Raw genomic sequence first — 11,741 nt, forward strand, 5'->3', positions numbered from 1 at the left:
CCCTGCCCCTAGGAGCCCCTCGCGGGCAGTGCCAGCCCTGGGCCGCCCCGCCCCACCGGGAGCCGCGCTGGGGGCGGGGCTGGGCGGAGCCCGCGCAGGGTGCTGGCCGCAGCGCCCCAAGTCCCGGCGCCGGGCCCGCTCACGGCCGCGTGGGAGCAGTGGGGTTCGACGGCGCGGCCGCTAGGCCGCCATGGCCGCTCACGGGAAGCTGCGGCGGGAGCGGGGCTGCAGGCTGAGTATGAGACGCAAGTCAAAGGTGAGAGGGCGCCGGGCGCTCCCGGCCCGTTTCCTGCGGAGACCCCAAGGTCGTGAGGGAGCCCCAAGCGTCCCCGCGCTGACCCAGGGCCCGATGCTGTCCCCAGCGACCTCTTGAGTGGGGGTGGAGGAGGGAGCCTGAGCCCCTTGCCTGCCTCCCCACGCCCATTTGGCCTCAACCGCCTGCCATCTTCCCTTCCTTCTCTCCTGTCTTCCTTCTTTTGGTCTCTGTCCTCCTTGGGTCTCTGCTCCTCACCCAAGGTTCAGTGTAGACACTGGTGGCCGCCGGTAAAGGGGAGCCGGATGTACCAACGTGCCCCCCAGAAGGCGGTATTTTAGCTACAGTGAAGTCAACCACCTTGATTGGGCTGAGGGGTGGGGAGTGAGTAAGGGAGTCTGAGGTGACTGGATTGGTGGAGATCACCTGGCCCTAACCCCAGTGTAGTCCCTGGAGCCTCAGCACCTTTTGCCCCCCTTTAGCACTGAGGGGGATCAGAGGCAAGGGCCACTGTCTCTGGGTCAAGCTGGCGCAGTGAGTCTTGGTTGAGAGATTTAACAGGGCTGGCTTCTCAGCCTTCTGAAATTGAACCTCTTTGGGTTCTGATAAACACCCATGTGCAAATCACATGCAAATCAGCTTTGCAAATTCTTAGCCAATAGCTTGCGCCCATCTTATTCAGGGCATGGTAACTCTTGCAAAGGAAAGAGGCAGCATCTCAGCGCCAGCAGCTCCTCCATATCACTCTCGATCACTCGATTTTACCAATTACGGAAACAAGCTCAGAGAGGTGCAGTGACTTGCCCGTGGTCACACAGCACTACAACTTCTAGGACGTAGAATGCAATGACCCTTGAAGTGCCTTTCAACCCAGAGATGTAGGTTCTAACATCATTATTCAGTGCAAGCAATTTATACCCTTTTTTTTTTGAGACGGAGTCTTGCTCTGTCGCCTGGGCTGGAGTGCAGTGGCCGGATCTCAGCTCACTGCAAGCTCTGCCCGCGAGTTTACGCCATTCTCCTGCCTCAGCCTCCGGAGTAGCTGGGACTACAGGCGCCCGCCACCTCGCCCGGCTAGTTTTTTTTTATTTTAGTAGAGACGGGGTTTCACCGTGTTAGCCAGGATGGTCTCGATCTCCTGACCTCGTGATCCGCCCGTCTCGGCCTCCCAAAGTGCTGGGATTACAGGCTTGAGCCACCGCGCCCGGCCAATTTATACCCTTTAAAGTATGCCCCAGTCCTCCTCCTTTGGAAAAGGCAGCCTGTGTCCAGAACCAGCTTGAGGTGACTACACATGGTGAGCCAGCTTTCCAAGCCTCACCATCATCTTGCTCAGATGGAAGTAATCATCTCCATCCTGCTTCCCCAAAATGCCATGAAGCTGAAAGACTTGGAAAACTTCAATCAGCAAATATGGGTCAGTGATTTCACACTGAAAAGTTGGGGTTTCGAGCAAGACTGTCTAAGGGTTCCTCACTTGCTCTGGGTCTGCATCCCGCACCCTAGAAAAACTTCCTACCATGCTACAAAATGGGGTCACTGTCTTGACACCCTAAATTCTCAAAGGTCAGCATAGCCGTGGTTTTGGAGACCATCTTCTCTTCTGTTTTGCTTGTCAGCAGAAGTGAGACCAAATGCCTTGCTCACAGGAAGTGCTGGTGGGGCCCTGGGCCCAGCTCTGTAATTCAGGCAGACATGGATTCCAGCTCTCCTTTTGCCAGATGTTTCCTATACATCTGTGCTGTCCCAGGCCCTGGAAGTATACTGCTGTACAGGAGAGAACCCCGACTCCAGCCCCTCCAGCCCTGGCTTTTTACCCAGAGTAAAAACAATGATTCAATGAGGACTCTCCTGATTTCAAATGGCGTCAGCACCCACCCTGCCCTCACGTGGCTCATGGGTCTAGTGGGGGAGACATAGACTTTCCATTATGATAATAAGCACCACAGAGGGAAAGTGCAGTGTGCCAAGAAGGGGTCGAAAGAGGGCCAGCCCTAGTTTGGGGGAAGGCCAGGACAGGGTGTGCTGACGAGTTTGTCTGAACGGAGATCTGAAAGCTTTGCCGGGAAAGCCACCAGTGCAATCAACTTGCAATTCACAAGTTTCCTGCTCAACATCAGCCTGGTGTGCATGCCCGGATCTGGACTGGGACATGGCTTCCAGTCAGCTTTTACTGCCGGCAGTGATGAAGAAAGGCAGCGGTTCCCTCTGCTGGTTCCTTCTGCACTGTTCAGTTGTCATAAGTCCCCAGAGATTGTATTCCTTTGGGGGAAGCAGGGCAGGACAGGCTCCAGAGGGCCAGTGAGGCGAGCAGTCGCACCTTTCTAGGAATGAAATGAAATTTACTTCTATCAAAAAATGTTAAACCGGGCTGGGCGTGGTGGCTCATGCCTGTAATCCCAGCACTTTGGGAGGCCGGGGCTGGCGGATCACCTGAGGTCAGGAGTTTGAGACCCAGTCTGGCCAACATGGTGAAACCCTGTCTCTACTAAAAATACAAAAATTAGCTGGGTGTGGTGGTGCATGCCTGTAGTCCCAGCTACTCGGGAGGCTGAGGTGGGAGAATCGCTTGAACCCGGGAGGCGGAGGTTTCAGGGAGCCGAGATTGCGCCACTGTATTCCAGCCTGGGCAATATCCTCCGTCTCAAAACAAAATAAACAAAACAAGGCCGGGCGCGGTGGTTCAAGCCTATAATCCCAGCACTTTGGGAGGCCGAGATGGGCAGGTCACGAGGTCAGGAGATCGAGGAGACCATCCTGGCTAACACGGTGAAACGCCGTCTCTACTAAAAATACAAAAAACTAGCCGGGCGACATGGCGGGGGCCTGTAGTCCCAGCTACTTGGGAGCCTGAGGCAGGAGAATGGCGTAAGCCCAGGAGGCGGAGCTTGCAGTGAGCTGAGACCCGGCCACTGCACTCCAGCCTGGGCGGCAGAGCGAGACTCCGTCTCAAAAAATAAATAAATAAATAAATAAATAAATGAACAAAACAAAACGTTAAACTGATTCAGTGAGGACTCTCCTGATTTCAAATGGCATTAGCGCCCACCCCACCTGGCCTTGGAGCTGACAAGTTAACCACAGGAGGCCAGCCTCAGATAGGATGAGGACACTCTCCATCTGTCTCACTTGGCGTTGTGGGCTTTGCCCTGCCCTGTCGGGAGGTCCCCCGCCCCAGGCTTCCACTTACCCAGCTTGATCCCCCAGTGGGAAGAGCTCTCCTGTTCAGTAATTCAATTGGAAGGATCAGGCTCCTGGGTCCCTCACCTGGCTAGTCTGGTGGGGGCAGGGAGTGGAGGGACGGAGGGGTGGGTGACGCATGCCGCCAGGGCTGGGGCACCTGGAGTCAGGGGAGCTGAGACTAGGGAGGGGACATTCTGCAAGTGGAGATCGGGGAGGAGGTAAGGATGCTGGGCAGGCCAAACCCACAGGGTCCCCATGCAACAGGCCCTGGGAAGTCACTGGCAGGACAGACATCCAACGGGATTGAGCTCTTCCCAGCGGAGTCCTCCCTCGCTTGTCCTGGTCTGAATCCCTGCCGTCTTTTGCCTGGACTAGTGCAGTAGCGGCCACCTGGGCTCCACCTGGCAGTGTGAGTGGGCCCTGAAAACGAAGCTGGACCACATTCCCCCGCTACTGTGGCTCCTCTCTCACTCGGAGTCCAGCTGGGAGTTCTGCCTAGAGCACGGGCTCTGTTCCATCTGTCCCTACTGGTCTCTCGGACTCCCCCTACTGCCCCCACACAGCCAGCTGCAGCCTTCTGCTTCAACGATGCAGCTTGTTCTTGACCACCCTCCTTTAAAAAGAGGTCCTCCCTGTCCCCACCTGCCCCCGGCTCTGATCTTGCTTTGTGTGTGCATCTTCTCAGCACCCATCACTCCTGGACATTCTGGTATGTGTCCGTGCCCCATTCCAATGCCAGCTCCAAGAGGGCAGACACTTGGTCAACCCTCTTTGCCTCTGTATTTAAAACGTGCCTGCCACAGAATGGGTGTATAATCAACATTCTGCTGAAGGAAGAAACCAATTCATGTCCCTGCCTGGGGATGTGGATGGAGATGAGTAGGTGGGCAGACTGCTGGCCAGAAGCTGAGCTAGCATCGTATTTACTTGGGACCCTCAGTGCCTGGCTGGGCACTCAGGAGGTGGCAAAAGTGTCTTCCGCAGGTTGCTTAAACTTGCTGGAAAGGCACTTCTTTGCTTCACGCCTGTGTAGGGGAAGCAGCGTTGCCAAATCAAGCCAGTGATAGGGTGTCAAAAGGCTGGCGGTATGGGGCCCTGGGTGTGACTCTGCACGGTGAGGGAATGCACAGGTGGGGCGGGAGATGATTGGGAGTGGGAAGTGGGGACAGAAGACAGGGGCTAGCTCCCTGCTCCATCCTTTCACTTCCAAGGTGGGACCAGCTCTCCTTGGTGCCCAGCCCTCACTGTGGACTGTCCTTTCCCCGGGGCCTGAGGGCGGGGTTCCCCAGCCACTGAGACTGCGAGATCGCTGCAGGCTTGCCCTGAGCAGCGCTATGATCTGTGTGTTGTGTATCTGTGTGTTTGCAGGGGAGGCTGCCACCTCCTGGGGCCTGGGTACTGGGGGAAAAGGAAGTGGCAGGGGAAACCATTCAGTGGCTTTCCAGGAATGAGGGAGAGACAGGAAGCCAAACTGAAAGGTGCCTGGCTGGCGTTGGGGTGAGACAGGGCTGGGCAGCCTTGTGTTCCACCCACTGTGAATGGCTTCACCCTTCCTAGGGCGGCCTTGCTCCCTCTTACTCTGGGCCTTTGTGCGGCTCTCCCTTCTCTCTGGGACACCCTTCTCTTTCCCCTTCAACCGGGTGGCTCGGGCCATCTGTTGGCCTCAGCACAGAGGTGGGCTGGACAGCTGAGGCCAGATCTGCCTGCAGGGGCCTAGCCTCTTTCCTCCCCTCTTAGCTCCTGCCTTCAACCTAGGCTGGGTCCAAAGGAGCCCTCAGAGCAGACGGGACTGGGGTCTGTGTGTCTTTGCCTCTCCCACCCCACGCTGGCCTGGCTGACCCAGGCAGGGCGTGCTGGCCAGGCCTGAGCCGTGGTTCCCCCCACAGAGATGCGCTGGCAGCTGAGCGAGCAGCTGCGCTGCCTGGAGCTGCAGGGTGAGCTGCGGCGGGAGCTGCTGCAGGAACTGGCAGAGTTCATGCGGCGCCGCGCTGAGGTGGAGCTGGAGTACTCCCGGGGCCTGGAAAAGCTGGCCGAGCGCTTCTCCAGCCGTGGAGGCCGCCTGGGTAGCAGCCGGGAGCACCAAAGCTTCCGGTAGGTGATGTGCTGGCAGGGGGGCCACGGCAGGGTCTGCTTGCAGGTCTCACTGCCCCTCTACCCCCAGGAAGGAGCCATCGCTCCTGTCGCCCTTGCACTGCTGGGCAGTGCTGCTGCAGCATACGCGGCAGCAGAGCCGGGAAAGCGCGGCCCTGAGCGAGGTGCTGGCGGGGCCCCTGGCCCAGCGCCTGAGTCACATTGCGGAGGACGTGGGGCGCCTGGTCAAGAAGGTGAGGCTCTCACCCTGGGCCGTGGGAAGTGTTCAAGGCTTTGGGATCAGGAGGCTGGGAGGGCACTGGAGGCCAGGTGGGGACCAGGCAGAGTGAATCTGTGTGCCTCCCAGATGGGGCTTGAGCTGGGCAGAGCTTCCAGTGCCTGGCGGGGCCTCTCTGGGCAGTGCCGTGCTCACCCCTGCCTCTGCCTCTAGAGCAGGGATCTGGAACAGCAGCTGCAGGACGAGCTCCTGGAGGTGGTCTCAGAGCTGCAGACGGTGAGGAAAGGGCTGGGGAGGGGCCTGCCCCAATGGCCCAGGGAGAAATGCCACTCACAGCTGGGGAAGAACATCCCCAGACCATCACATGTCCCCAAGCCAGGCTCAGGGAGAAGCATGCACCTAGGGGCACAGGCCCTCTCTCCCTAGGCACAGGGCATTAGGCCACGTGCTCACATGGGATTGCCCAGCTCTGAGGTCCAAGTTCCAGAGGGGCAGGGATGGAGGGTTAGGGGCTGGCCCGGCCGTGGCCTTCAGCAGCACTACCTTGCTTTGGGTCTCCTTGCAGGCCAAGAAGACGTACCAGGCATATCACATGGAGAGCGTGAATGCCGAGGCCAAGCTCCGGGAGGCCGAGCGGCAGGAGGAGAAGCGGGCAGGCCGGAGTGTCCCCACCACCACTGCTGCTGCCACTGAGGCAGGGCCCCTCCGCAAGAGCTCCCTCAAGAAGGGAGGGCGGTTGGTGGAGAAGGTGGGCCTGGGGGGCACCTCAGATGCAGGCCTATGGGGCATGGGCCCTGACTAGGACCTGCTGTGCTGAGGGGGAAGCCAGGGCTGGGTGCAGGGGAGGGCGGGAGTGGCAGGACAGTGCCATCAGGTTCCAGGGATTCCATACGGAAGGCTCCCAGGGCCTGAGAGAGCGGGGAAAATAGTCGCCCGGCCCTGGACAGCCCCACGCAGCCTCTGCAAGCTCTGAGCAGGGCTCCTGCAGCTCTGCTGTTCTGCCAGCCCTTTCATAAGGTTTGAAAGGGGCGAGAAGACACTTAAGGTGGGCGATGGGATGACATGCACGGAGAAAGGGCGTTTGAGGTGAGCCCAGTAGAGAGAGTGGGGAGGTTGGGAAATGCCTAGGTGGAGCTGCCAGGCTGTGCGGGCTGAGAGTGATGGTCTCCGGGACTCTGGGAGCAGAGGAGGGAGTCGGGCATCTCAGGTGTTCTTAGGGGAAATGACAGAGTTTGGCTGTGTTGGGGGAAGGTCTCCCTGGCTGCTGTGGTTAAAGTGCCAACTTTAGCCGGGCACGGTGGCTCACGCCTGTAATCCCAGCACTTTGGGAGGCCGAGGTGAGTGGATCACCTGAGGTCATGAGTTCAAGACCAGCCTGGCCAACATGGAGAAACCCCATCTCTACTAAAATACAAAAATTAGCCAGGCATGATGGCGGGTGCCTGTAATCCCAGCTACTCGGGAGGCTGAGGCAGGAGAATCACTTGAACACTGGAGGCGGAGGTTGCAATGATCTAAGATCGTGCCACTGTACTCCAGCCTGGGCGACAGAGTGAAACTCTGTCTCAAAAAAAAATAGAGTGCCAGCTTTAGAACCCAGTTGCCACCAGGTTCTGTCTCATGGCCCTCGATGATCTATCCCTACCTCTTGGGGTGCTCGTTCCCCCTCAGCCCTGGCCCCTGCAGAGGCCTGTGGCCACTTCCAGCTGTGCACCTGTGTGCTGGCTCCAAGCTGGGTTTCTCATACACCCTCCATGGTGAGGTGCCACGCGCGCATCTTCCACTCATCAGGTATCTGTGAATAGTTCTGTGTCACCCCCCACCTCTGTGGGGAATGTTGTGGCTCAAACCAAGGCAAGTGGTGGAAGCACAGCAGGCGGCGCCAGCACTGGCACGTGAACAGCCGGGGAGTCAAGTCACCTCCTGGCATTGGGCTGTGGTGTGGGGAAGGCAGCAGGACTTCTGGGCTTCACCAGTTCCAGTGTAGTTGTCCACAGCGAGAGGGGTGGCAATGGGCATTACATGAAAGGCCAGAGATAGGGGCTGGCCACGTGCGTGACCCTGGCACACTTGCATTGTCTTGAGTAGCGGCAGGCCAAGTTTATGGAGCACAAACTCAAGTGCACAAAGGCGCGCAACGAGTACCTGCTTAGCCTGGCCAGCGTCAACGCTGCTGTCAGTAACTACTACCTGCATGACGTCTTGGACCTCATGGATGTGAGTCCTTGGTGGGCAGGTGGGAAAGGGTGCCTGGTGCACTGGGGCTGGGAAGTTACGGCTCCAGGACCCACCCAAGCATCTCCTTGTTTCCTCCTCAGTGCTGCGACACAGGGTTCCACCTGGCCCTGGGGCAGGTGCTCCGAAGCTACACGGCCGCTGAGAGCCGCACCCAAGCCTCCCAAGTGCAGGGCCTGGGCAGCCTGGAAGAAGCCGTGGAGGCCCTGGATCCTCCAGGGGACAAGGCCAAGGTTCTCGAGGTGCATGCTACCATCTTCTGTCCCCCGCTGCGCTTTGACTACCACCCCCATGATGGGGATGAGGTGAGGGTTACCCCCTGCTGGGCTCGGCATTCTCTGGCCTTCACTGTACTGGCGGGCAGTGGAGTGGCGTGACCCACGCTTTGCTCAGGAATCCAAGTTCTCCATGGTCTCAGGCAGTGCAGCAGCTAGAGAACTGTCTCACTTCCATTTGCAACCTCACTCCAAGGGTGCACCGCCACAATGGCCAAGGAGGGCAAGACACTAACTGTTCAAACCGTGCAGCAGGCAGCCATGTAGCTGCCCATACATTGTTCTAGGCTGGTTTTCTGTGTTTTAAATTTCGTGACACAAACTTGGGAGGAAATGAAGCACACACACAGTAAGATGGAATTGGGCTTCTTTATTCTTCTTCGAGCTAGTTTTTCCTGCAGCAGTTTATCCTGATGGGCGTTGGCAATGACCTGGGATTACACTGGGCCCCTTGTGGGCCGACTTGGAACTTTACAAAGAGTCCAACATCACCAGGGCTTCTGATGGCACACAGCTGCTCCCTAACCTACCCCTCCTGTTCCCAGCTCCCACCCCCAGAAACAGCCACCCACCTCCCAGCATCAAGCAGCCATTTTCCACTGGCCAATGATGACTAGCATCTCTCACAGCCACCACATGCTTCCCTGCATCTTGTTCTCCCAGTGGGTTTATTCCAGAATTTTTGGCTAAATTAACATTCAATGTTTCAATCACCATGACAACAGGTACTGTTGGCAGCTGAGCCATGTACTGTATTAGGATCACATGTCCTTCCTTGGACAATTTTTCCTTTTCTTCTGAAATTTATAACTCTCTTGCCTCAGGAATGCTGCTTGCTAGAACATACCCATTGCTAGGAATTGATCGCTACCTTGTCCCAGCACTGTCCTCCACACCAGGCACCCTGTGGGGTCCACCTTCTCCTCTGTGCCCTCCAGTCTGGACTGCTTCACTTCTGCCCAGTGCTCTGTTTCTGGATTCCACGGCAGCAGCTTTCTTGGTTTGATACCTTTGTTTTCGTGGATGCCTTCACCAAGGGTTTCCTGACTTAGCACATCTGAAAATGTCTGTATTCTTTGTTTTGTTTTGTTTTTGAGATAGGGTCTCACTCTGTCTCCCCGGCTAGAGTGCAGTGGTGTGATGTGATCTCAGCTCACTGCAGATGCAACCTTCTGGTCCTCTCACCTCAGCTTCCCATGTAGCTGGGACTACAGGCTTGCACTACCACGCCAGGCTAATTTTTCTATATTTTATAGTGAGGGAGTTTCACCATGTTGCCCAGCTTGGTCTCAAACTCCTGGGCTCAAACAATTGGCCTGTCTCGGCCTCCCAAAGTGCTGGGATTACAGGTGTGCCACTGTGCCCGGCCAACTCTTTATTCTTATTTCATGAATACAGTACTTCTTGAATCTTTCTGAAACTTTTATTTATTTATTTATTTTGAGATGAAGTTTCCCTCTTGTCGCCCAGGCTGGAGTGCAGTGGCACGATCTTGGCCCACTGCAACCTTCACCTCCTAGGTTCAAGTGATTCTCCTGCCTCAGCCTCCCAATTAGCTGGAATTACAGGCAGCAGATACCACACCTGGCTAATTAAAAGGTTTTAATTTTTTAAATTAAATTAAAAATTTTTTTGAGACAGAGTCTTTCTCTGACACCCAGGCTACAGTGCTGTGGCGCAATCTCGGCTCACTGCAACCTCCGCCTCCCAGGTTCAAGCAATTCTCCTGCCTCAGCCTCCCAAGTAGCTGGGACTACAGATGTGTACCACCACGCCTGGCTGATTTTTGTATTTTTAGTAGAGACGGGGTTTCACTATATTGGCCAGGCTGGTCTCAAACTCCTGACCTCAGGTGATCCGCCCGCCTCAGCCTCACAAAGTGCTGGGATTACAGGCGTGGGCCACCATGCCCGACCCTTTTATTTTTATTTTTTAGTAGAGACAGAGTTTCACCATGTTGGCCAGGCTTGTCTCGAACTCCTGACTTCAGGTGATCTGCCCGCCTCAGCCTCCCAAAGTGCTGGGATTACAGGCGTGAGCCACCGCGCCCCGCCTGAAATGTTTTTTGTTTTCTCCTGTTCCTGCACCTGCTCTATTTTCTTGCTTTTGTCCTTGAGTCCAAAATCCCTGCTATATCTTTTCCAGAGAGCAAATCGTTAGTTTTCTGCTGATCGTGTCTGTTTGGTGATTCTTGGCCGTCAGTTCATATTTAAGAAGAGGCCTGAACACATACCCCACAAATGTGGATGTCTGTGGTGTTTCCTCCTGGCTTAGCCAGTTTCCCCAGTAGAAACTCTTCTGACCCTGTCTAGGGAGGAGACGGGGCGAGAGGGCTGGGAGCTCACTCTGCTGTGTGGATTTCCTTGGAACTACCTGGTTTCAGTTCCACACCCTCCAGCCAAAGCCTAGCAGGAACAGTCCTGTAATCTCCATTGCTGGAGGAACCCTGCTCCGTGGGGAACCTGGGGCCTCTCAGTGAGAGGGTGGTGGAAGGGTGGTAGAGGACTTGGGCTTGCCTTAGGGGATCTGTGGGGAGGGCCCAGGTAAGTGGGGCTTGGTCCTGGATTAGATGCCTTCTGGAAGCAGAGTAATTGTATGATGTATGATTGGATGTCTTGATTAATCTTATCTAGAAGGAGGCAGTGGTGGAAGCTGAAGTGATGCGAGGAAGTCATAGTCACTTACATTAACCAGGATGGAGGGATGATTTTGTGGCTTGGAAGAAGTTCTTGATTTTGTCCTCACTCAGACGTGATCGCAGAGTGGTCTTGCCTGATGTTGATGCTCTGGGACATTTCCCGTGTTCAGCAGGACAGCACTGAGACTGGGCTGATAGGACCCTGAGTCCAAAATCCCTGCTATATCCTTTCCAGAGAGCAAATCGTTAGTTTTCTGCTGATCATGTGAGTTTAAGGGAGGGATCAAATTTCAGTGTTTCCTAGGGTATGGATAGATTTATTTTTTCTCTAGAGAGAGGGTCTGGCTCTGTTGTACAGGCTGGAGTATGGTGGTGTGATCATAGCTCACGGCAGCCTCCAGCTCCTGGGCTCAAGTCATCCTCCTGCCTGAGACTCCCAAGTAGCTGGGACTATAGGTGCATGCCACCATGTGTGGCTAAGATTTGTACTTTAGAAACAATTATTTTATTTTAAAATTTTAATCTATTTATTTATTTATTTTGAGACTGGGTTATGAGACGGGCTAATTTTTGTATTTTTGGTAGAGTCAGGATTTTACCGTATTGTCAAGGCTGGTCTCGAACTCCTGGGCTCAAGTGATCCACCCGCCTCAGCCTCCCAAAGTGCTGGGATTGCAGGTGTGAGCCAGTCCAGCCTAGATGGACTTTTAAAAAAATGTGTGGCAAAATACACATAGCATAAAACATACCACATTCAGCATTTTAAGTGTGCGGCCCAGGGGCAGAAGCACATTCACAGGGCTGTGCAGCTATCACCACCATCCAGCCGCAGAACTTGTTCATCTTCCC

General features: G+C 55.7%; 1 protein-coding gene across 4 annotated transcripts in view; it reads left to right on the top strand.

Annotated features, from left to right (window-relative positions):
- The window catches only part of LOC108535069 (rho GTPase-activating protein 4), a 23,616-nt gene that overhangs the window by 3,428 nt on the left and 8,447 nt on the right, over positions 1-11,741 (top strand). For 3 of the 4 annotated variants that reach the window (XM_017880749.1, XM_017880750.1, XM_017880746.1), the window contains exons 2-7: positions 5,323-5,527; positions 5,598-5,760; positions 5,958-6,020; positions 6,310-6,492; positions 7,833-7,961; positions 8,063-8,284. In XM_017880749.1, the coding sequence (XP_017736238.1) occupies positions 5,325-5,527; positions 5,598-5,760; positions 5,958-6,020; positions 6,310-6,492; positions 7,833-7,961; positions 8,063-8,284 (963 nt within the window). In that variant the 5' untranslated portion in view covers positions 5,323-5,324. Of the gene's footprint in view, positions 1-136; positions 257-5,322; positions 5,528-5,597; positions 5,761-5,957; positions 6,021-6,309; positions 6,493-7,832; positions 7,962-8,062; positions 8,285-11,741 lie in introns of those variants that run through there. The other variant, XM_017880748.1, reaches the window with a different exon arrangement.

The sequence above is a fragment of the Rhinopithecus bieti genome, unplaced genomic scaffold, assembly GCF_001698545.2.
Source record: "Rhinopithecus bieti isolate Rb0 unplaced genomic scaffold, ASM169854v2 scaffold_12667, whole genome shotgun sequence".
Taxonomy (NCBI): domain Eukaryota; kingdom Metazoa; phylum Chordata; class Mammalia; order Primates; family Cercopithecidae; genus Rhinopithecus; species Rhinopithecus bieti.